General features: G+C 60.0%; 3 protein-coding genes across 5 annotated transcripts in view; all 3 read right to left on the bottom strand.

The window, feature by feature from the left end:
* CHRNG (cholinergic receptor nicotinic gamma subunit) overlaps nucleotides 1-1,425 on the bottom strand; it is a 7,845-nt gene extending 6,420 nt beyond the window's left edge. The window contains exon 1 of the mRNA XM_011380879.2: nucleotides 1,403-1,425. Within this exon, the coding sequence (XP_011379181.1) occupies nucleotides 1,403-1,425 (23 nt within the window). The remainder of the gene's footprint in view (nucleotides 1-1,402) is intronic.
* Nucleotides 1,426-5,034: 3,609 nt separating this feature from the next.
* CHRND (cholinergic receptor nicotinic delta subunit) lies at nucleotides 5,035-11,824 on the bottom strand. Of its 3 annotated transcripts, XM_023523776.1 has the most exons (13): nucleotides 11,773-11,824; nucleotides 11,731-11,733; nucleotides 11,372-11,514; nucleotides 10,943-10,987; nucleotides 10,317-10,426; nucleotides 9,988-10,143; nucleotides 9,657-9,766; nucleotides 8,646-8,846; nucleotides 7,365-7,476; nucleotides 7,161-7,275; nucleotides 6,085-6,289; nucleotides 5,873-5,991; nucleotides 5,035-5,217 (listed from the first exon to the last, which is right to left on the bottom strand). In XM_023523776.1, exons 1-13 carry the CDS (start codon nucleotides 11,822-11,824, stop codon nucleotides 5,035-5,037), a joined length of 1,554 nt encoding a protein of 517 aa, XP_023379544.1. The 3 variants fall into 3 exon arrangements, with proteins under 3 accessions (XP_023379544.1, XP_011379164.1, XP_011379165.1); XM_011380862.1 differs by lacking the exon at nucleotides 11,731-11,733 and having other exon boundaries at nucleotides 11,767-11,824; XM_011380863.1 differs by lacking the exons at nucleotides 10,943-10,987; nucleotides 11,731-11,733 and having other exon boundaries at nucleotides 11,767-11,824.
* Nucleotides 11,825-12,589: 765 nt separating this feature from the next.
* Nucleotides 12,590-17,455, bottom strand: PRSS56 (protease, serine 56). Its single transcript, XM_011380878.1, has 13 exons — nucleotides 17,356-17,455; nucleotides 16,677-16,787; nucleotides 16,269-16,325; nucleotides 15,965-16,154; nucleotides 15,492-15,591; nucleotides 15,247-15,406; nucleotides 14,876-15,018; nucleotides 14,469-14,631; nucleotides 14,102-14,278; nucleotides 13,853-14,017; nucleotides 13,705-13,767; nucleotides 13,220-13,326; nucleotides 12,590-12,856 (listed from the first exon to the last, which is right to left on the bottom strand). The coding sequence occupies exons 1-13, from the start codon at nucleotides 17,453-17,455 to the stop codon at nucleotides 12,590-12,592; spliced, it is 1,803 nt and encodes a 600-aa protein (XP_011379180.1).
* Between the last annotated feature and the right edge of the window lie 1,385 nt (nucleotides 17,456-18,840).

Below are 18,840 nucleotides of genomic sequence, written 5' to 3'. Positions count from 1 at the left end.
AGGAGGAGGAGCTGCCCCCGCCCCCTGTGCATGGTGCCACAGCTCTCCGAAGTGACAGGGGTGGGACAGAAGCTCCCCAGGTCTGAGGCAGAGAGATGCAGACTCTGGATCTCATGTAACAGCTCACAATCCCACCCCAGCCAGCCCGGCCAGGCCAGCCCAGCCCCACCAGCTGTCTGACCCCAGCACTGTCAGCTGTTCCGGGATGGACACAATGCCAGGCTCAGGTTACCTGGGCTGGGGAGGGAACAGAGGGGCCCCATCTGCCCCAACGGAGAAGGTCCAGCCTCCATCCCTACTCAGACTCAGTGGTCCCAGCCCTCCATTCGTGGTCCAGTGAGGGGGAGGGCTGAGAATGAAACCAGGGACATGTGAGCGTGGGAGAGAAGGCAGAGGGCTGAGGGAGGCTCCCTCCTGCTCCCTCCAGCGGGTCAGGATTCAGGGAGGTGTGAAGGCTTTTGCTTAGGCATGTTTTGTGCCTGAGTTTATCTGCGACATGGTTGAGGACTCAAAACCTCTCCCACCAACCTAATATCTTCATGGATCCGTCCCTCCACTGGGCCAAGGGTAAAATGCCTACACGAAAGATGTATTGTGTCCCCCAGGCTTTGACATCTTAACACAAATTAGGGCACCAGGTCAGGGTCCTCCACTTTTCTGAGGCATGAGTCTCAGCCGGTTGAGCTTTCTAGGAAGGAGGGCTGAGAAAGATCTGGAACTCAGAGTTCTTATGAATAGGACAGACCCTGAATAAGGACTCCTGTGTGGGGCCTCGGTATTTGTTAAATCATCCACAGACTTATGGAGTCCCCCAGCATGTGGCAGGCACAGCACTTGTCTCTGCGAGTCAGGATATGCCCACACTGCTCACAAGATCTCACGAGATCGAGTTGCAGCCCCCCGGGGAGTTGGATGAGGGAATCCAAAAGGGCTGGAAAACAAGCTCCATCCACTTTGTGGTTTGTGTTCAGGGGAAGGGTGGGGCTGAGGTTGATCTAGGAGCTGATGGCCATGACCGCTGGCTCAGGCCACCTGTCTTCCGACCATCTATTCCAGGCAGACGGGTCAGCATGTCCTAGTTCATGGGTAAGACAGAAGATGCACGTTCCCGCCCCTGACACCTACCCTTCAGCATGCTGGGGGTCAGGATGGTGATGCCTCTGAGGGCTGAAGGAAAGCCCCGTTTAGGAGCATGTCCCCCACTCCCTGAACAAGTGATGTCTGTGGCATTTCAACGGAGTTCGGTCAACGTGCCTTGTCCTTGGAGATCCAGGTGCCGTCGGCTTGGGTCCCAGCCGCTTGCCGCAGGCCCACAGTTTCTCTTGTCCTCACCAGGATTTGGGTTTGGGGAGGCGGCAGTGGTGGCAGATGCCTTCCTGGTCACCTGCTCTCACTCTGTTACCTTGTGAACGGCTCCTCTGCCATCCTCGTGCTTAGTCCCTCTCCAGGCCCCACACCCAGCCCCCCTGATGGCGCCCCCATACCCTAGGCTTTCATCTCGCCCCACATCTAGCCCACTTTCTCTGGAATTCACAAAGCCAATGGCCCCTCCTCCCCATTTGGGCCTCCGGTGCCTCTGACGCAATTCCCTCACCCATTTTGCAGGGCAATCTCTCTCTCCCTCTGGACTCGCCTCCAAGACTACAGTTTGCCAGAGATCATTAATGGTGTCTGCTAAATAATGGACCACGGACCCCACCTCCTTCCCTAGCACCACCCAGGCAGAGGTGGTCCAGCTGATGCTGCAACATCTCTGATTAATGCTTTTCCTTTTCCCACAAGTGTCTGGGGGTGAGGTGGGGGTGGGGCGGAGAAGAAGAAGATTGTTAGAGACTGACTTCCCTCTGGTGTGAATTATGCCACTTCTCCATGTATGAAGATTTAACTTCTGTTTTCTCCCCCTTCTCTCTGCTCTGGGAGAGGCTAAAAAGTCTCCTGGGTTCTCAGGAGGGTGCATCATCTTTGAGGAGTGATGGTTTCTGCCCTGGAAAGGTTAAGGGGGTGGGGTGGGGGGGCTACAGGACTCATTAAGAGAAAATATTCTGTAGGCATCAGAACAATCCTTCCTCCATTACCACTTTCCACTCTAGAGGCTGGAAAAGCGACATGCTCATTTCCCAGGCTTCCTCGCAGATAGGGGTGGCCATGTGATAACATCTTGGCCAATGGGATGTCTGCAGAAGTCGACTGAGGGGCTTCAGGGGAAAGCTTTCGCTTCCTGATAAAAGGGGTCAGAAACAGCTGCCCCTTCCTGCCTTAAACATAGATGTCAAGTGTGGAGCTGTGGGCTGTGGCAGTCAGCTCTCAACCTGGGGCAACAAGCCTGGGTCTGTAAGAGCTTTGTGGGACAGCTGAGCCAATGTTGCAACTGTTCCCTCCCAATTCTTACTATGTGAGAAAGGAAACTTTGTTTAAATCACGGTTCGTGGGGTTTTCTGTTCCTTGCAGCTCAGTGCATTCCTAATGGATTAATCGCCCTTTGAAAGAGAGCAGGTAGCCCTGCTGGCCTGGGGTGAGTGTGCAGGGACACCATTGCCTTCACAGAAAGCTGGCCCCTGTGGGTGTGACTTCCTGTGGAGGGAAGGAAATAGAGTGCCATGTCACCCAGAGAGTGGACCAGTCCTCACAGCACTCTGGGGCTGGCGTGCCGTGGGAGTGGGTGCTGTTGGGGGACCTACTGTGACTCTGGGAAGCTGCACATGAGACACTTTTGGTCGAGTGTGGCATTTTGGGGCTGTCTTTTCTGGAAGGCTCAAGGACACCTGAGCAGGGCCTGACCCAGCTGAGGAGTCACCTGGTGATTGGAATGTGTAAGACCCACTGCCAACAGCACCACCGTGTGGCAGAGAGAAGCAACAACAGTGGCCAAGAGATCTAAGCCAGGCCCCCTTTCACCTCTGTGCCTGGGACAGGAAGGGACTCTCCTAGCATTGGTGAATGCTTCCGGGCAAGGCCAGAACATCCTGCCCATCTGACGGGTGTAAGTCCAAGTTTGTTTTCTTATTCAAGTGGAAAAAAAATTAAAAATTTGTACCTTGAATTTATGGACAATTCATGTGGGAAAGCAGAAATGAGTAGGGTCATTTTTGCTCTTTTCCCTCGGTTCCATCGAAAGATAAAACATGTCACCTTCTGTATACCTGAGCTCATGAGGTCACCAATTCCCTCTGAGGGATATGGGTCAAGCTGAGAAGACCTATTTCCTGTACGTCAGGAGGTAAATAACTGGGCCCTCTACACCTGCTCTAATCCCCGCTGTCATCATGCCAGGCGTGGATATAGGAGACCTTGTGAGGGGCCCACAAGTGAGGAATGAGGTAAATAACTACCCTTTAACGTTGCAGAACACATGTCAGTGCCTTCCAGCCGACTAGCAAATTCGATTTTCACAGCATGCCACAAGTGGGACTTGTTTTACATGCATATTGCAGGTTAGAAAAACAAAGCTAAGAGACGAGAAGTGGCTCGTCCACTGCCACACACTACCCCCAAAACGCTGTCTCTTCAAATAACAAACATTTATTATCTCCCACAGTTTCCGGGGGTCGGGAATCCAGAAGCAGCTTAGTTGGGTGATTCTGGCTCGAGTGTTGTCATGGGCTGTGATCTCGTCCGAAGGCCCAGCTGGGGCCGCAGGAGCCACTTCCAAGTTCGCTCATGTGGCTGTCGGCAGGAGGCCTCAGTTCCTTGACTCGCCAGCCTCTCCACAGGGTGTGCATCACGCCAGCTGGCTTCTCCAAAGTGAGAGGTCCAATTGAGAGTGAGAGTGAAGGAGAGAGAGCGAGAGAAGGAGACAGACAGACAGACAGACAGAGACAGAGAGACAGAGATGAGGAGGGGGAGGGGCGTGGGAGGAGCAAACTGCAATGTCTTTTATAATCTAATCTCGGAAGTGACATGACATCATTCTGCCTCATTCTCTTGGTCACAGAGAGCTACATGAAGATAAGAATACCAGGGGGTAGGGATCACTGGGGCCGCCCAAGAGCTGGGGTACCTCACAGACCCTCATCTCCCAGTTCCTGCAGCCTCAGCCTTTGGCCCTTGGGATGAGATTGGTGGGTGCTCCCTTCAGGGTAGAGCTGCCGGATTTAGCAGATAAATATATAAGATGCCCAGTTCAACATGAGTTTCAGATAAACATGAGTCACTTTTTAGTTTAAGTATGTTGCAGATTTTGCCTGGTAACCCTACTTTGGGGAGAAGGAATAGTTGCCCAAGAGGGGCTACTCTGGGGAGGAGGGCCGAGTCCTGGGGCTCTAGGATGGTGCGTGTGAACCGAAGTTGACGGGCTGACCTCTGGCCTCTGTGGCTGCTGGCCCAACTCTTCCGCCCCAGTCCTCAGCTTCCCAGAGGGACCCAGACAGAGCGATCAAGGCCGAAAGGGCTGGGAAGGCCGTTCTGCAACCCTGGTGCTCCCACCCCTGTTGCAAACCTCCTTCCCTAAGGGGCCTGGAGAGAGAGGCATCCCCAACCCCAGCTCCAGGTAGGGCTGCAGAAGCCCAAGGCTAAGGGCTTGACAGAAGGAAGATGGCTAGAAGGACCAGGAAGTGCAAGCGGAGGATCCCACCTGATCTCACCTGGGGGAGGGGGAAGCAGGAAGAGTCTGTCTTCCTCACAGAGGGTTTCCAGAAGGCCAGCCCGAGTGGCATCTTTCGTGGTCCCTGAGCCAGCCCCACCTCCTCCCAAATCATCCTGCCCCAGCCCTCAGTCTACGTCCACTCTCAGACCTTATTGGGGGGTGGGGGGGTCCTGTTTTTATTTGCAAAGAAACCGCTGTTGAGGAGTGGGGCTTCTCCCTCTGTTCTTGGATCTCAGGGAAGCCCAGCTCATCTCTACCCCAGCCTCACAGGACCAACTGGGCTCAAGTCTCAGGGTCAGGAGGTGGCCTCCCCAGGAAGAGCTTGTCCTTTCTCAGACACCCTTGTCCACATGGCTACCCAGTCCCACTCCCAAAAGCCCATCCCTTTCAGGCCAAAAGAACCACCCAAAGCTGCCCCGGGAGCTGGGCCAGGCCACGCAGGGTAGGCCCACCTAGATGAAGCGCTTGTCCTGTTCCAGGTAGGAGAAGGGGTCCCCGGGGAAAGGCTGAGGAGGAGGCTGGTTGTAGGCGCCCTGCAGGAAGATCCAGGCCGTGCCTACTATCATGATGGGTGTCACCACAAACAGGCAGAGCCGGTCCACTGTGCGCGCCACCCGGTTCCAGCAGTCCTTCTCCTGGGGACAGGGTGGGGTAAGGAGGGATCTTAGACCACAGACCCATGCCCCAAGCTGGGGTCCGGTGACAGGCATGGCCTCAGTGTATCTGAGGGGGCCGCCTCGGGCTTGTGGCGAAGGGAATATGCTGCCTGTCCCCAGCAAAGGCCCGGGCACCCCTCCAGCCACAGGCAGGGCTGGTCATTCTGTCTGTCCAGGAGGCCGAGAGCAAGGCCACAGCCTCCCTCCCAGCACTCAGCGCTGCTGCTGGCCCCTATGTGAACTGGGAAAAGGAACCCCTTTCCCAAGAGAGAATTTTAGAAAGTTGTATAATATTGACCAGCCGTATCAGGCTGCCTTTGAAATGTCTGGGCTGTGTCTGGAGTATCAGGCTTGGAGCTGAGCAGGGACAAAAAATGATTGACAGTTGGGAGAAAGAAGGGAGCCAGAGGGATGTCTGGAGCTGTGTGCCTGTGCGTCTGCCTGGCCCAGTGTGCCGTTATGGGGTCCTAGGCAGGAGCTCCCCCTCTCTGAGAGGCCTCGAATCTGCACCCACTGTGACTGTCTTCATCTAAATCGTAGTGTCTCTGGGGGGTACTGCGCCCCTGTAAGCCAGGATACCCTTGATCAGTGCTCTACTTGAACATCCGTACACGGCAGCCCTAAGGCTACTCACCTCGTTGTAACTGTTCTGGTCCCTCATGTGGTTGACGATGAAGTTGGCCCCATCCACAGCTGGCTTCAGCTCACTGAAGAGCTCCTCCTGGGCCTGCTCCGAGCCTGCGGGGGGCTGGCCTGTGGATGCCAGGCCAGAGGTGGGCGTGAGGCCTGCCCCCACCCCACTGCCCACGGCGGGGCCAAACAAACCCCAAGCCACTGGGGACCCACGTGCGGTGGTGAGGCGCTGGGCCAGCCCGTGCCGCGCTGACTGCTTCTCGAACATGAGGTCACTCCGGGACTTGAGCGAGAAGTACTCCTCGGCCTTGGAGATGTAGCCCAGCGAGCTACTCCTGCGGACCAGGGCTGCGGGACCCGGCCCGTCCTCCGCCGGGCGGGACATATGGAGGAGCTCCGGCAGGGTCTCCAGGAAGAGCTTTGGCAGGTCAGGGGGACACAGGAAGGCCACTTAACCTTCATGGGTCACCTTCACATGTCCAAATGTCTGTGACTCCATTCCTGGCCTCTACAAAGTGCTCCCAGCCCTATGACGGCATTTATTCCCGCCCCCCCCCCTGCACCGACCCCCCACTGGTGGACACCCAGGTTGCATCCAATTCTCCATTGTCAGTCTCGCCAGAGAGCAGATACTCATTTGTTGAAAACGAATTACGTATAAAAAACAAAAAGCAAGGAATATGCCCCAAATGCTGAGCTCTCCTCTTCTAATGCTTCAAGACTGAAAACGTTGCTAAAACGCCCTCAGCTGTGCGAGAACAGCCCGGTGGTCCCTGGTGGTCCCCGAGAGGCCAGGGCAGCCACCCCCCCGCACCCTGCCCCCACAGTCCTCACCTGCTTTTCAATCAAGGTATAACACACATAGAACAGGATGAGCGAATCCTAAGTGCGTGTAGCTAGATGGATTTTTACAGTTACGTTTAACTGTGTGAACACCCCGCAGATAAGATACTGAACGTTATCCCCAAAAGGCTCCCTCGTGCCTCCCCACATCAGTTCCTTCCCAGCGGGAGAGGTCTCTGCCATGCTGACTTAGGTCACTAAAGACCGGTTTTGCCTGTCCTGGAAACTCATAGAAAGGAAACCTCGCCGTCTGTGCTCTTTTGTGACTGGCTTCTGCCAGATAACATTACCCCTGGGAGGGTCGTCCCGTGGGGGCCCGCCTGTGTGGCAGCAGTTGGTACTCGTGCGCTGCTGGGGAGCAGTCCCCGGTATGCATATATGCAGCGTTTTCACCTGCGGAGGGACATGTGGACAACTCCCAGCTTTGGGCAGTTGACAGCCCTCACCTTCTTCACCCCTTCGGACAGCACGTGTGTGCTGGGTGTGCGGAAGTGGATGTTGAGCACGATGACACAGATCACCACGACCATGGTCACCAGCACCATGCCGAAGAGCAGGAACCTGTGGGGCACATTCAGCCTGGAGCCCCCGGGGGGGCGTGGCATGGGGCGTGGGGCGTGGCATGGAGGCGTGGGCGTGGCGTCACTCACTTGCCTATGAGAGGGATGGCCAGGGACGTAGCGGGTAGCCTTTTGGAGATGAGCAGCAGGAAGACAGACTGCGCCAGGAGCACTGAGATGGCCATCGATGTCTTCTCGCCACCTGGAGGAGTCTGGACTTAGCTGTGACCTCTGGTCCCAGAGAGTCCCGCTGTTGGACCCCGCACTGCTTGTTCATAACGCGGGGTGCCCTGATTAACATTATGGTCTGTGGAGCTAGAGCTCCTAGATTCAAATCCCAGCTCTGACACTTGCTGGCTGGGTGACCTCGAGCGAGTAGCTTACCCTCTCTGTGCCTCAGTTTCCTCAACTGTTCAACGTGAGGACCTGGTGAGAGAGTGTGTTTAACACTCATCACTCCTCCTGGTACGGGGTAAAAGTTCAACCAACACCAGCTGTCAGCAGCAGCCAATCCCTTGCCACTCAGGCCTCCTAAATCACAGATCCGCACGTGTCCCTCCCTGCACAGACAGCTCCTCACAGCACCAGAATAACACCCCAAGTCCCAGCCCTTCACTCAAAGGCCCCAGCCAGCCCTGTACTGCCCTGCTCTTCCCATCTGTCGTCCTGAGCACACTGCAGTGGCCGCTGTGGTCGTGCCTCAGTGCCCCTTTTCTATTTACAATGTGCCCCTCAACCTGTCTCCAGCTCAAGCAGCGCCTCTTCCAGAAGACCGTCCCCAGACCACTCTCTCTCCTAGTCCTGCAGTTTCTACCCTGCCTGCCAGGGGCAGGGGCTGGGTGGCATTGGTCTCTGGGACTCACTGTGCTCTGCTCATAGTAAATATTCTGGAGCCGAGTGAGCATAGGTGGCATGTGCCCTTCGTGAACCAGGTGAGTGCGGATGCACGCCTCCACACCCTGGCTTCCTAGGGATCCTGTCATCCACTCACTGATTCAGCAGGTGATGGCCTCCTGTGTGCTAGGCTCACAGTCACACATGGTGACCGTAACGGACCTGACCAGAGGGTCAGTCTAGGGTGCTTAGGAAGCCTATCGTTAGAGGCAGAAGTAGGGTACAAGAGAGATGAGACAGCCAGGGGCCCTGACCATGAGGGGGATGTCAGAAAGGGTCGCAGAGCCCTCCCCTTGGCTGGCAACATGCCCCTCATGCCTGGACCCTAGGCAGGAACCCCCAGGAGTGGCGACCCCCAGGTGGCTGTCAGGAGGAAGTGAGGGGCTGGGCTGAGGCAGCTGATGTTCTGGCGCCCTCGGGGATGGGGAGAGACTGCCTGGAAGCGGTGGGGGGGGGGGTTGGGAGGCTGAGGCTCACAGTCGGCCGGCAGGTAGAAGACCAGGTTGATCATGAAGGAAATGAGCACGCAGGGCACCAGGATGTTGATGACGTAGAAGAGTGGCTTGCGGCGGATGATGAGGTAGAAGGTGACGTCCTGCCGGCCGGGACTGTCCAGGGGGACGCTGGGGTCCACGTTGATCCTGGCGGGCCGGTGCACTATCTCCCACTCCCCATTTTCTGAGGGCAGCGCATGGACGCCTTGGGGTCAGACTCGGCAAGAGGCCCGAAGGTGGGGTCCCCGGGGAATACAAGGGGCTCCTGGAGCCAACCACCCAACGGGAGCAGGCCAGTCTGCAGGGCCCTGGGGGGCACGTGATGAGGGGTTCGGGTTCTGTTTGTGGGTCCTTCCCTAGGGTTTGAGATGGAGGTGTCAATCTGGGCGGGGGAAATTTTCCTCTGGGATTGAATTTTTTTCCTCCTTGGAAAAAATAGAAGCTGAGGCCATATATGGTTAAAATAAGGAGTCTTGGGCATAAGAAAGCAGTGAGAGTAAGCCCCCGCCCCCCAACCCATGATGTACCAGCCTTGGGACAAGCAGGACGTGGGGCTCCTCTGACAGACAGGGCTAGTGGTAGGGGCCCCATAAAAGATCTGAACCCGGTCACAGATAGGGGGTGGGGGCATTGGGAAGGGGTGACATACGCCCTATTGGGATGACAACTGAAGCCCCAACCACACCCCTGGGCTCTCCAGGGACAGGAAGACTAACCACCCCCCTCATCTGTTAGGCACCCCCATCCCCAGAGACCCTATTTAGACCCAGAGGGTTTTCTGGCCGAGGCAGGGCCAGGCGGTGGGGTGCCTGTCTGTCTCTGCCTTTGGGACACAATCCCCCCAGTTGGGCCTCTTTTCCTTTAAATGTGCGGGATTTGTGTCGGTAAGTGTGAGTGTGCACGCGTGCACCTCAGGGTGTCAGTGCGACTGTGGGTGTATCCGTGGAGGAGAGCGTGAGGGGCCTGCCCACCCGCCAGATGCTGCTCCTTGCACCTGTGAAGCCCTCGGGGTCGATGATGACCCACTCCACGGGGTAGGAGCGGCCGTCTTTTTTGTCCTGCTTCAGGCTCAGGGTGATCTCCTTGGCCGTGTACTTGAGTGAACTGGGGAGGGCAGTGGACAGAGGAGGGTCCTCAGCCACTGGCTGGGGCCACTGATGGGAAAAGGCTGGCACAGGAAGTTCATGGTCGGTCAGAGGGGAGGGAGGGGAGCTCTAATCAGGACAGAGCGGGGCGGGGGCCTCTGCCTGAGGCTGCTTCATCTACCTGCCTTGGCCTCTGGCAGGGTGCCCTGTTGGGAGGGGTGTCTGGATAAGTGGGTGTACCTGAACTTGAGGGAGCAGTTCTGCCAGTCGAAGGGGAAGTAGGTGACGGAGATGGGGCAGGAAGAGCGGAAGATGGCGGGCGGCAGCCAGTACACATAGCCTGAAGGACTGACCAGCACGTTGCAGGAGTAGGAAATCTGGAAGGAGCCGTCATTGCTGAAGGACAGGGACAAGGGCCACAGTGAGCACCAGCCAGCTTGGGAACGGCAGGGCTGGGGGAGGCAGAGGAGGGAGGGCAGTCAGAAGCCTGGGTCTGGAGAGGGAGGCTCATGGCACGTGAGGAAGCGAGGCCGAGTGACAGAGGAGGCCGGGGAGGGCTGCCGCTCAACTTGTTTTCCAGCACAATCTCTGGGAGCCACAGCATGTCAGGGGGCAGGCGCAGAACGCTGATGTTCCCAAATTCTTCCTCGTCCCACTGCAACCGGCTGTCTGTCCAGCCCTGGAGGCAGAAAGGAATGTCAGCAGTTGGCTCCTCTGCTGTCCTGGCTCACTCACTCTTCCCACTTCCTTGAATGGAGACTGGACAGAGTCCGGGGCTGTGACAAAAGAGGCTTGGGGGAGGCGGATACAGAGTGGGGACTCAGGCCTGTCGCGTACAGTTGCGTAGGATGTGCACTGCACAGCTCAGTGTGCGCTATTTCCATTGTGGTTGTAGATCTGTCTGTATTATGAACTTCTGACACGTGGCAGAGAGTGTCGTCTAATAAAATCAGAATACTGTGCTGATTTTCCAGCAGATGGAGGCTGCTGGTCCACCCGAAGGTTCCTCTGGGCTGGCGGCTGCCCTCGGCAGGGGGAAGGGCAGCTGAGCCTGTGGTTTCTCTGTAGGCAGGGGCCAGGCCCTCCCAGAGGACGGTGTCTGAGGCAGGGTGGGGATCCCCCAGCAGAAGCAGGCACAGGGGAGCCTGAGCCCTGCGCCCTCCCCGCCTGGCTCTGCGTGGGCTGTTTTCCTTACGTGCTCAATCCACACGTTCGTGGTGAGGGTCTCCTCGACTTCTTTCTGCAACCAAACAGCACACTCCTTCACTGTGCATTCACCGGGCACCTCCTCCCAGCCGCCGCCCAGGGGAAACCATGGCAACTGGTCCAACCAGACTCCTGGCTGGAGTGCTCTGGACCGGGGAGCAGGAAGGGCACATGGCCTCTGCAGTGTGTCATGAGTGTGATTCGAGGGGCCACCCCAGAGCTGCAGCGGGAGGGGAAGGGACATCAGCCCGAGGCCTGGGGGCAGCACGGGGCATGGAGAGAGGCCAGGGCACACTTCCTTAGGCCGGCCTGGGGCCTTGAGCTTCCTCCATGGCCATCCTGTCTGGGAGATAACCAGGCCTTGAGGAAGCTGTCCCTGCCCTCCAGTCCCCAGCGCAGACACGGAGGGGCTGCTCACCAGGGAGATGAGGTTGGAGAGGGTGAGGGCCAGCGAGATCTGTACGCTCTCCTCCTTGCGTGCTGCCGGCCGCAGCTCCTTGTTGTAGTGCTTCTCCACAAACAGGTGCCGGATCAGCCGCTCCTCCTCGTTCAGGCCCCAGCCTGGCGAGAACGGGGACAGGGATGGGCCCTGGGCAGGGGCCCTGGGAGGAAGGTCCCCTGAGGGCCCGCTGGGCCTTGGGGCTGCTGCGGGGCCCCAGTGGTGGGGCCCTCCAGGGAGAAATGGCAATGAGGATGGGAGGGGGCCTGAGGCTGGGAGAGGTTAATACCATGGAGGAGGGGTAGGAGGGGGCCATGCAGTGGGCGACCTGGGTGAGCACCCTGAGGGACCCTTCATGGTGGGGTGATGCCCACTCTTACCACACATGACCAGAGCAGCCAGCAGCCCCAGCGTTAACACAGGCCCCTTCATCCTGTTCCTTTGACTAGGTGTTGCATCTGCCCCTCTTGTCCACAGGGCTGGGGAATGTGGGTGGGTGGTAGAAGGAACAGGTGCAGAGTGGGGGTGGAGGGGCAAAGGGAAGAGGCAGCCGGAAATGCAATCTGACACCCCTAAGCTCTGCTGCAGGGTAGAGAACTGGGGGCAAGTGATGAGGGGGGTGGGGACAGGGACTGGCCAGCTGGGCAGGAGCCCAAGGACAAGAGGCAAAGATTCCAGGCTAGTACCCCTCACAGTTAGCGGTGGGAGTGAGGGCTGGGGGGAGGCGCTGGACACTGGGGACAGCACTAGTCAGCCATGGATAGGGGAGTGGTGACAGGCAGGTCAGCTGCTGCGATTTCTTGGGAGGTAGACAGGTCTATTCCGATGGGGGCTTAGCAGCCACTCTCCAGTGTCTTTGTGACCTCTGCCAACTGCTTCTGGAGGCTGGGCCCTACGTGGGCGCCACTCCCAGGGAGCTACTATCCACCCACCCGGCTCCCATCCCAGGAAAGCTCCAGAGTTTTCTCCGTAGGTCATAAATAATGTTTATTACAGCAACTGTGATTTTCCGATGGCACATCTGGGAAGACAAATGGGGCCCAGGACCCTTCCCCCCCCCCGCCCCCACATACCCAAGCAACTGTGGCAGTGACAGTTTGCCATCATGTTCCCGAACCCTCCAGCCCCTGGGAGCGGTAGGTCCTGACCAGGGGTTGGGGGCCCGGACAGGGCTCATGGCTGCCTGGCTGGAGGGACTTAAGAGCGGGGCGGGTCTTGCCCCTGCTCCCCCAGCTGCTGGTCCTGTCTCATACCCATCCGGGCTCCCTTGGGCTCTGCCTCTGCCTGAGCGGTCAAGCGGAAGGTCTGCAGAGCTTGTACCAGCAGTCGCGGAAGGCTGAGAGCCAGTGTGGCCGGCTCCAGGCCCACCAGGCTGCTGAAGACCACGTACCGGCCCCCCAAGCCTGCTCGAACCCAGGCTCGGAAGAGCCCCGTTATGGTTTTGGAGCCCAGATCTGCCAGGACCTGCAGAGGGAGGAGGGCACTCGATGGCCCACAATCCTACTCTTGGTCCTCTGCTCCTGGCCCCCAAACTCTCATCCAAACCATCCTGGCCCCCTCAAACCCTCCCCTTTCCTTAACCCCCTAACCCTGCACACTTCCTGCACACCTGCACACCTCGCAGCCCCTCTACTCACACGTCCCCCTCTCCTCTTTGCACCCGTCCGGCACCCCAGCTCACAGGAAGCTGCCTTCTCCAGCCCTTTCTTCTGGACTCCCCACCTGCCCCTCCTCCCACCTGCTGGTGTGCCCCCCTGCCCATCAGGGCTGACCCAGGTCAGCCTTCCGAGGCCACCGTGAAGGAGTCTGGGAAGCCTAGGGACTTACCTCCTGAAAGTCCATGGCCAGGCGCTCCAAGGGGACCTGTAAGATCCAGGCATGAGCGTCTTGGAGGGTGGCCAGTTTCTGCTTCAGTGGCTCCAGGCCAGGACAGCCTGCAGGAAGGGAGAGGCCCAGGAATAACAGAACTGATGCGGCATGGCGTTGGGGCGGGTTCCCACCAGTACCTCAGGACACCCCCCTCCCCAGGGCGCAGACATCTCCCCATGCTACAGATGGGGAAACAGACTCAGAGAGGCTGAGTGCTAACTCAAAGCCGAGCATTTCCTGACACTTATGAGGGCCCAAAGCCACAAATAGCCCCAAAGAGTTATCCCTCTGATTCGGGGAAGGGGGAGAGCGGGTCTGCCGGTTGCCCCGTGGGGTAACTGCTTCCCAGTGCAGATCCCAGAGAATCCTCTCCCGGCCTGCGCCAGGCCTGGGCCAGCCCTTGGCCTGCGCCCCTGGAGATGGCTGGCAGGGGGCGTCATTACCATGCGCGTCTCCGCGCTGCTCAGGCCTCCGCTTGGGGAACTGTACGCCGGCAGCCCGAGAACCTGGGAAGAAGTATGATTACGGGAACGACTCGGCGGCGCGGGGCGGGGCGGGGGGTCAGGTCTGCGCTGCGAGGGCGCGGAGTACCTGGGTGCAGCCGCTGCTCGCGTGCCGGGTGCCTGCGAGGCCCCCGGAGCGACGTAGCAGAGCGAGCCAGGGCCGGGGCCAGGCGCCGCATTCCCGGGCGCGGGCCGAACAGCTCCTGCGCGCCCCGCAGCAGCTCCAGCAGGGTGTGCGCCAGCGAGCGCAGCTCTGCGAGGAGGACAAGGGCGTGAGCGGCGTTCAGACGTGGCCAGGCTCCCTGCCCCACGGCCCAGCCCCGGGAACCCGACTGACCGCATCGCCGCCGGCGCTGCAGACACTGCTGGTGCGCCAGGGGCGCACAGGCACCCTCGGGCCCCGGGCACAGGTGGGCGTAGAAGGCGCAGGGCGGGGCGGTGTCTGCCAGCGGCTCCTCCGGCGGGTCCCAGGCCAAAAGCTCCCTGCAGCTGGGCTCGCGGCTGGTGGGGGCCGCTGCGAGGAGAGGAAGAGCCGGTTCACCCCCCGTTTTGGGCCCTAGCCCCCGAAGCCCTGCCCCAGGGAGAGACAGGCTTTCCTGACGCAGAAGGGGACTGGCGACACGAGAGATGGAAACAGGATTGGGCTTTTGCCGTGCTGTCGGCGGGACACTCTACGGAGGGGTCAGTAGGGACCCGGCGCTCACCGTTCATCTGCTCCCGAAGCCAGTCCTTGAACACGGCCACACGGGTGTAGACCCCGGGCTTCCCCGGTTCCCCGCATCCGTCCCCCCAGGAGGTGACTCCGTACAGGACCTCCCTGGGGCGAGGGCCAGGCTCAGAACAGGTCAGGGGGCCTCCAGAGTCACCCTGCAGGGACCGAGCCAAGAGAGAGGACATTGCATCTGTCCGGCCCGCTCCTCGGCCAGCTTTACACCTGGCAGGATGAGGCAGCTCTGCGCTCTACTGGGGTTACCGCCCTCGTCCCCATTTTAGCCTTGAGAACATAGAGGCTCAGCGCATTTGAGTGGCAGCCTGACCGTAGAAGGAAAGTCTGTTGTCTCGCCACTGGGGAGAGGCCCACCCAGCGCCCTCCGATGAATCAGGCCCGTACCTGACATGAGTCGATGCCCCCGGCCAGGTAACCCGCACAGAGCATGGTGCTGGGGCTCAGCCCAGGTCCCAGCGCCCTCCGGCAGGTGTCGGCGCTGAGCAGGGGCACGCGGGCTTCCCTCACCGCCTCGGCCTCAGGCCCGTCTACAGGGAATCGAATCGGTGGAGGGGGCTCAGGCCTGGAGGGCAGAGGCCCCGCTTTGAGAGTCCCCTCCTCTTTGATTCCTCCCCTTTTGCAAGATCTGGCAGCATTTTGTGAAGAAAGCCGGGCGTCGTAGGTTCCTTACATCCCGGCCTACCCAAACTGCGTCACCCCAGCGCCCTTCTTTCTGCGCACACGCGCAGCTCACCCAGGCCCGGCCCCGCCCGTACCTTCGAAGAGGGCCCCCCAGCCGGCGATGGCGCAGGCGGTGCCAGTGGGGGGCTCCCGGGGCTCCTGGGGCAGGCACACGGGGCGCGCCGCCCCTGCCAGGCTCACCGGCGTCCACAGTTGCACCAGAGCAAGGTCATTGTGGAAGGTCCGCGGGTCGAACTTGGGAGGGAGTGGCGCAGCGTCAGCGCCGCGTGCGGTGAGGGTGCCGTCCCCAGCTCGGAGGGTCTGGGGGCTGCCCTCTCACCTTGGGGTGGGGCAAGATGCGGTTCACCGGCACCTGCTCAGCGGGCTCCCCCCGGGGACCCTCGGCCAGCGTCACCGTCCACAAAAGCTCGTTCGGGGCGCTGCGGGGCGAGCGGCGGATGATACCCAGTACAAGGGTGCAGCGGGTTCCCTAGAGACCCTGCCCTCTGCCCGCAGGCACCACCCAGCGAGCCCGCACGCCCAGCTGTTTCCGACCCCCACCTCCGCCTTGGGGGCCTAGGAGAGGCAGCGGCCCGAGCAGGCGGAACGCGCGTGATGCGGCCCGGGTCCCCAAGATCTGAGCGCGTCTGGGCAGAGCCGGCACCTTGAGGCGAGGAGCCGGCGTGGGGGTCAGCCGCCGCCAGAGGGCAGCAGAGACCAGCCCTCCCACGCGTCACCCACCCAACAACCTGGGAGGAGTTGGACCCTGAGTTGGGGACCCAGGCTGGGCAGGAGGCTGTGGGCAGGACATACCCCGCGAAGCAGTGCGCCGCGGTGAGCACCCAGGTCGCCGCCACCAGGACACCTCCGCACAGAGGCTGCCCGCTGAGTTGCAGCCTCACCAGCCAAGGCCAGGCCCCAGGCGGCGCCGCGCTGCCCCCAACAATGCGACCATGAGCCTGCGTCACGTTGACAGTGCCCGGGCGCCTCTCGCCACAGGGCCCTAGAAAGGCGGATGCGCTGTCACAAGGAACAAATCCTGGCCGTCTTCACCATGGAGACCCCTCCAAGGTCCACCTGCTCTCAGCCCTGTCCCCTTGAAACTTTTCAGCCTCACCTGGCTCAGGTGGGTCCTGGAGGAGGGGTTCTTGAGGCCTCGGTCGCCCAGGTCCAGCTGAGAAAGAAACCTTTGAGCTTCACTGCCAACCTCCCTCCTTCCTCCGCCCCACGCTGTGCCAAAGCCCTCTCTCTCCCCTCTAGCAGTCCGGGTCTATTCAGCAGCCACAAACTTCTCACTGTTCACCAAATGAGCCCAGGCTATTCCCACCCTTGCAGGAGCTGTGCCCCAACCTGTTGTACCCTTGCCACTCCGAGGGACCTTCATAAGCATTGTCTTGGTTGCAGCCTAACCCAGTCTCTGTCTCCAAGAGGGAGTCAAGTCTGAAGGGAGAGGGGAGTGGACGGGAGAATGGGCCCCGAGCAGTCAACGCAAGCTCACCAGGGCACCGGGTGGTGTGGTTGGCACAGCCTTGGCACTCATGCACCCTGTGCTGGATCTCCATCGCCACTAGATTTACTGCCCACTGGGCGCTTCTCTGGGCAGCCTGCAGTGCCTTCGTCCCCTGGGCTGACAGAGCTGCTGGGACATGGGGGACAAGTCATGCAAGGTTGTCCTTCCCGCCCCAGCCTGGAGTCCTGCCTTGGGAGGCCCACAGGGGAGCAGGCTGGCCTCCGAGAGTGCTGGGGCAGAATGGGAGGGCAGAGAGCCCCAAGACCCCAGGGGCCAGCACTCAGAGCGGATGGTTCTGGATTCTCGGCCCAAAATATTTCTGTAATTCAACGGAGCTGGGCTGGAATCTTTGAAAAGGGCTTTTCCTTGAAAGAAAAACAGCACCCCAAAATTACTCACATTGCAGAACTCAGACTTGTTAACACAGATGACCGTGGCTGGATTGCCTACCTTTGGGCCCAGAGAGCCAAGATGCTACTCTGTTCCCTTTCCGCCCTGCTAAGCCTGGCGACTTCCCTTTCCATCCTCATCCTCCCTCAGCCTTCCAAGCTCCTGGCAACCTTCTCCTGGCAGGGTGGGCAGAAGGAGCCAGAGGTCCTTGTGAATGGGAGTGACAAGCTCATGTTCCCCTGCCCTGGACCCACACCTCTGGTCCTCCCACCTCGGCCGCTCCTTCAGACCAGCCCGGGCTCACCTTGCAGGGTGCTGGGGGGCAGGCGCGTGTACAGTGGGTGCCCATGGGCAGACCGTGCGTCTGGGGGCGGCAGCAGCAGCAGCAGCACAGCCAGCAGCATGGTGAACAGGAGCCGGGGCGCCAACCCTTAGGGTCCACCCTGTGGTGCCTGCCTCCCGCTGCCTTTCTGTCCTGGGCACTGGATTCTCGTCCCTCAAACCATCTGACCCTATTCTCTTCCATCAAAGTTACCCACTTGCCTTGGGCGTCCCTCACCTGGCCCTGAGCTCCCGGAGCCCACAGGGCAGTGCCGCTTGGGGGGCTATATAGGGGACAGACTGGGGGCGTACACAGGAGGGGGCCAGGCTTGGGGGAGGGTGCAGGGTAGTGGGCTCGACCCTCACCTTTGAAGTCTCATCATCCGGCTCTGAGGTCCCCCTTCTGTCAAAGGAGCCCTTGTCTCTGCGGCTCCATCAAAGGGGCCTGGACAGGCCAGAAGAGCTGCCGGTTGGGCTGGGGGCCAGGCAGAGGGGGGCTGGTGGGCGGGGGCTGGCCCCATGTCCAGGGCTCAGATGGGGGGGCGTCCCATCTGCCTCGACTCCCTGAGGAGTTTACAGGTATGCCGGGGGCAGACACTCCTGGAGGGAGGAGGGCAGGGGGTATCTGAGGGTCCTGGGCCGACCCACCCCTTAAGGAGGTGCCAGAGCTCCCAGCTCCTCTGTCCCTAATTGCTTGGCAGCGTCCCTCCCCAACGTGGCCATTTCTAAAGATGATCAAAGCGCCCTAATTAGCGCCGTAATTGCTGCACTGGGGGTAGTGGGGTGGGAAGGGACAGAGGCAGGCGGATGCCGGAGTGGCCCAGAGAGGAAGGCGGGAGATTAAAGGCCCCACCAGTGGCCCAGTTCAGGGAGGACGGGCCCCAGCAGCTTCTGACGCGCTCCCAGACCCCCTGCCCCTGCGCAGGGCCCGCCTGGCCTGTCCAACATTGTTCTCCATTGCTATGACCCTGATCTGGCAGGAAGGAGACTTCTAGAATCTCACGGGAAGGGTCACCAAGTGGGCAGCTCTCCTAGGACCGATTCCCACCTGGGGCAGAGAGGAGGTGCCCTTCCACCCCCCCAACATTTCCTGGGGCCAAAAACAATAATCCCGTTCCCCCAGTTTATGCTGGTCACCCCAGGGTGGCTTTGGCAGGCCTGGTCCTTTTCCAGAATGGGTTCTGTCGCAACATCCCCTCAGTACACACCGCCCTTGCCTCTCCGGCCCTTGCTCCTTCTGCGCAGGTGAAGGAGCCTCTACTAGGAACCTGCCCCGCTTTCTAAGACAGAGCCCCAGCCCTGCAGAGGTGGCAGGTGAGGTGCAGTGATGGGAGCCAAACACAGCAGCAGCTTTTCCAGCCTCTTCCTTCCACGCTGCTGGGCAGAGCAGGATGCGCACGACCTCTTCTTCCTCTCTGAAACTCTCCTCCGGGTGACCGCTGCTGCAGTGCCCCAGGTTCCTCATCTG

Source organism: Pteropus vampyrus, unplaced genomic scaffold (assembly GCF_000151845.1).
Source record: "Pteropus vampyrus isolate Shadow unplaced genomic scaffold, Pvam_2.0 Scaffold411, whole genome shotgun sequence".
Taxonomy (NCBI): Eukaryota; Metazoa; Chordata; class Mammalia; order Chiroptera; family Pteropodidae; genus Pteropus; species Pteropus vampyrus.
Note: the sequence above shows the minus strand (reverse complement) of the source record. Positions and strands in the feature narration are given on the sequence as shown.

Excerpts from the sequence above, each read along its gene's own strand:
- CHRND (XM_011380862.1), bottom strand. The coding sequence starts at position 11,824 with ATGAAGGGGCCTGTGTTAACGCTGGGGCTGCTGGCTGCTCTGGTCATG. Across the intron at positions 11,515-11,766 it reads TCTGGTCATGTGTGGTAAGA|GCTGGGGCCTGAACGAGGAG; the intron begins GTGGGCATCACC and ends CGTTCTCGCCAG. Across the intron at positions 5,992-6,084 it reads CCAGCGCCTCACCACCGCAC|GCCAGCCCCCCGCAGGCTCG; the intron begins GTGGGTCCCCAG and ends TGGCATCCACAG.
- PRSS56 (XM_011380878.1), bottom strand. The coding sequence starts at position 17,455 with ATGCTGCTGGCTGTGCTGCTGCTGCTGCTGCCGCCCCCAGACGCACGG. Across the intron at positions 14,279-14,468 it reads GCTTCGGGAGCAGATGAACG|CGGCCCCCACCAGCCGCGAG; the intron begins GTGAGCGCCGGG and ends CTCTCCTCGCAG. Across the intron at positions 13,768-13,852 it reads CGAGCAGCGGCTGCACCCAG|GTTCTCGGGCTGCCGGCGTA; the intron begins GTACTCCGCGCC and ends ACTTCTTCCCAG.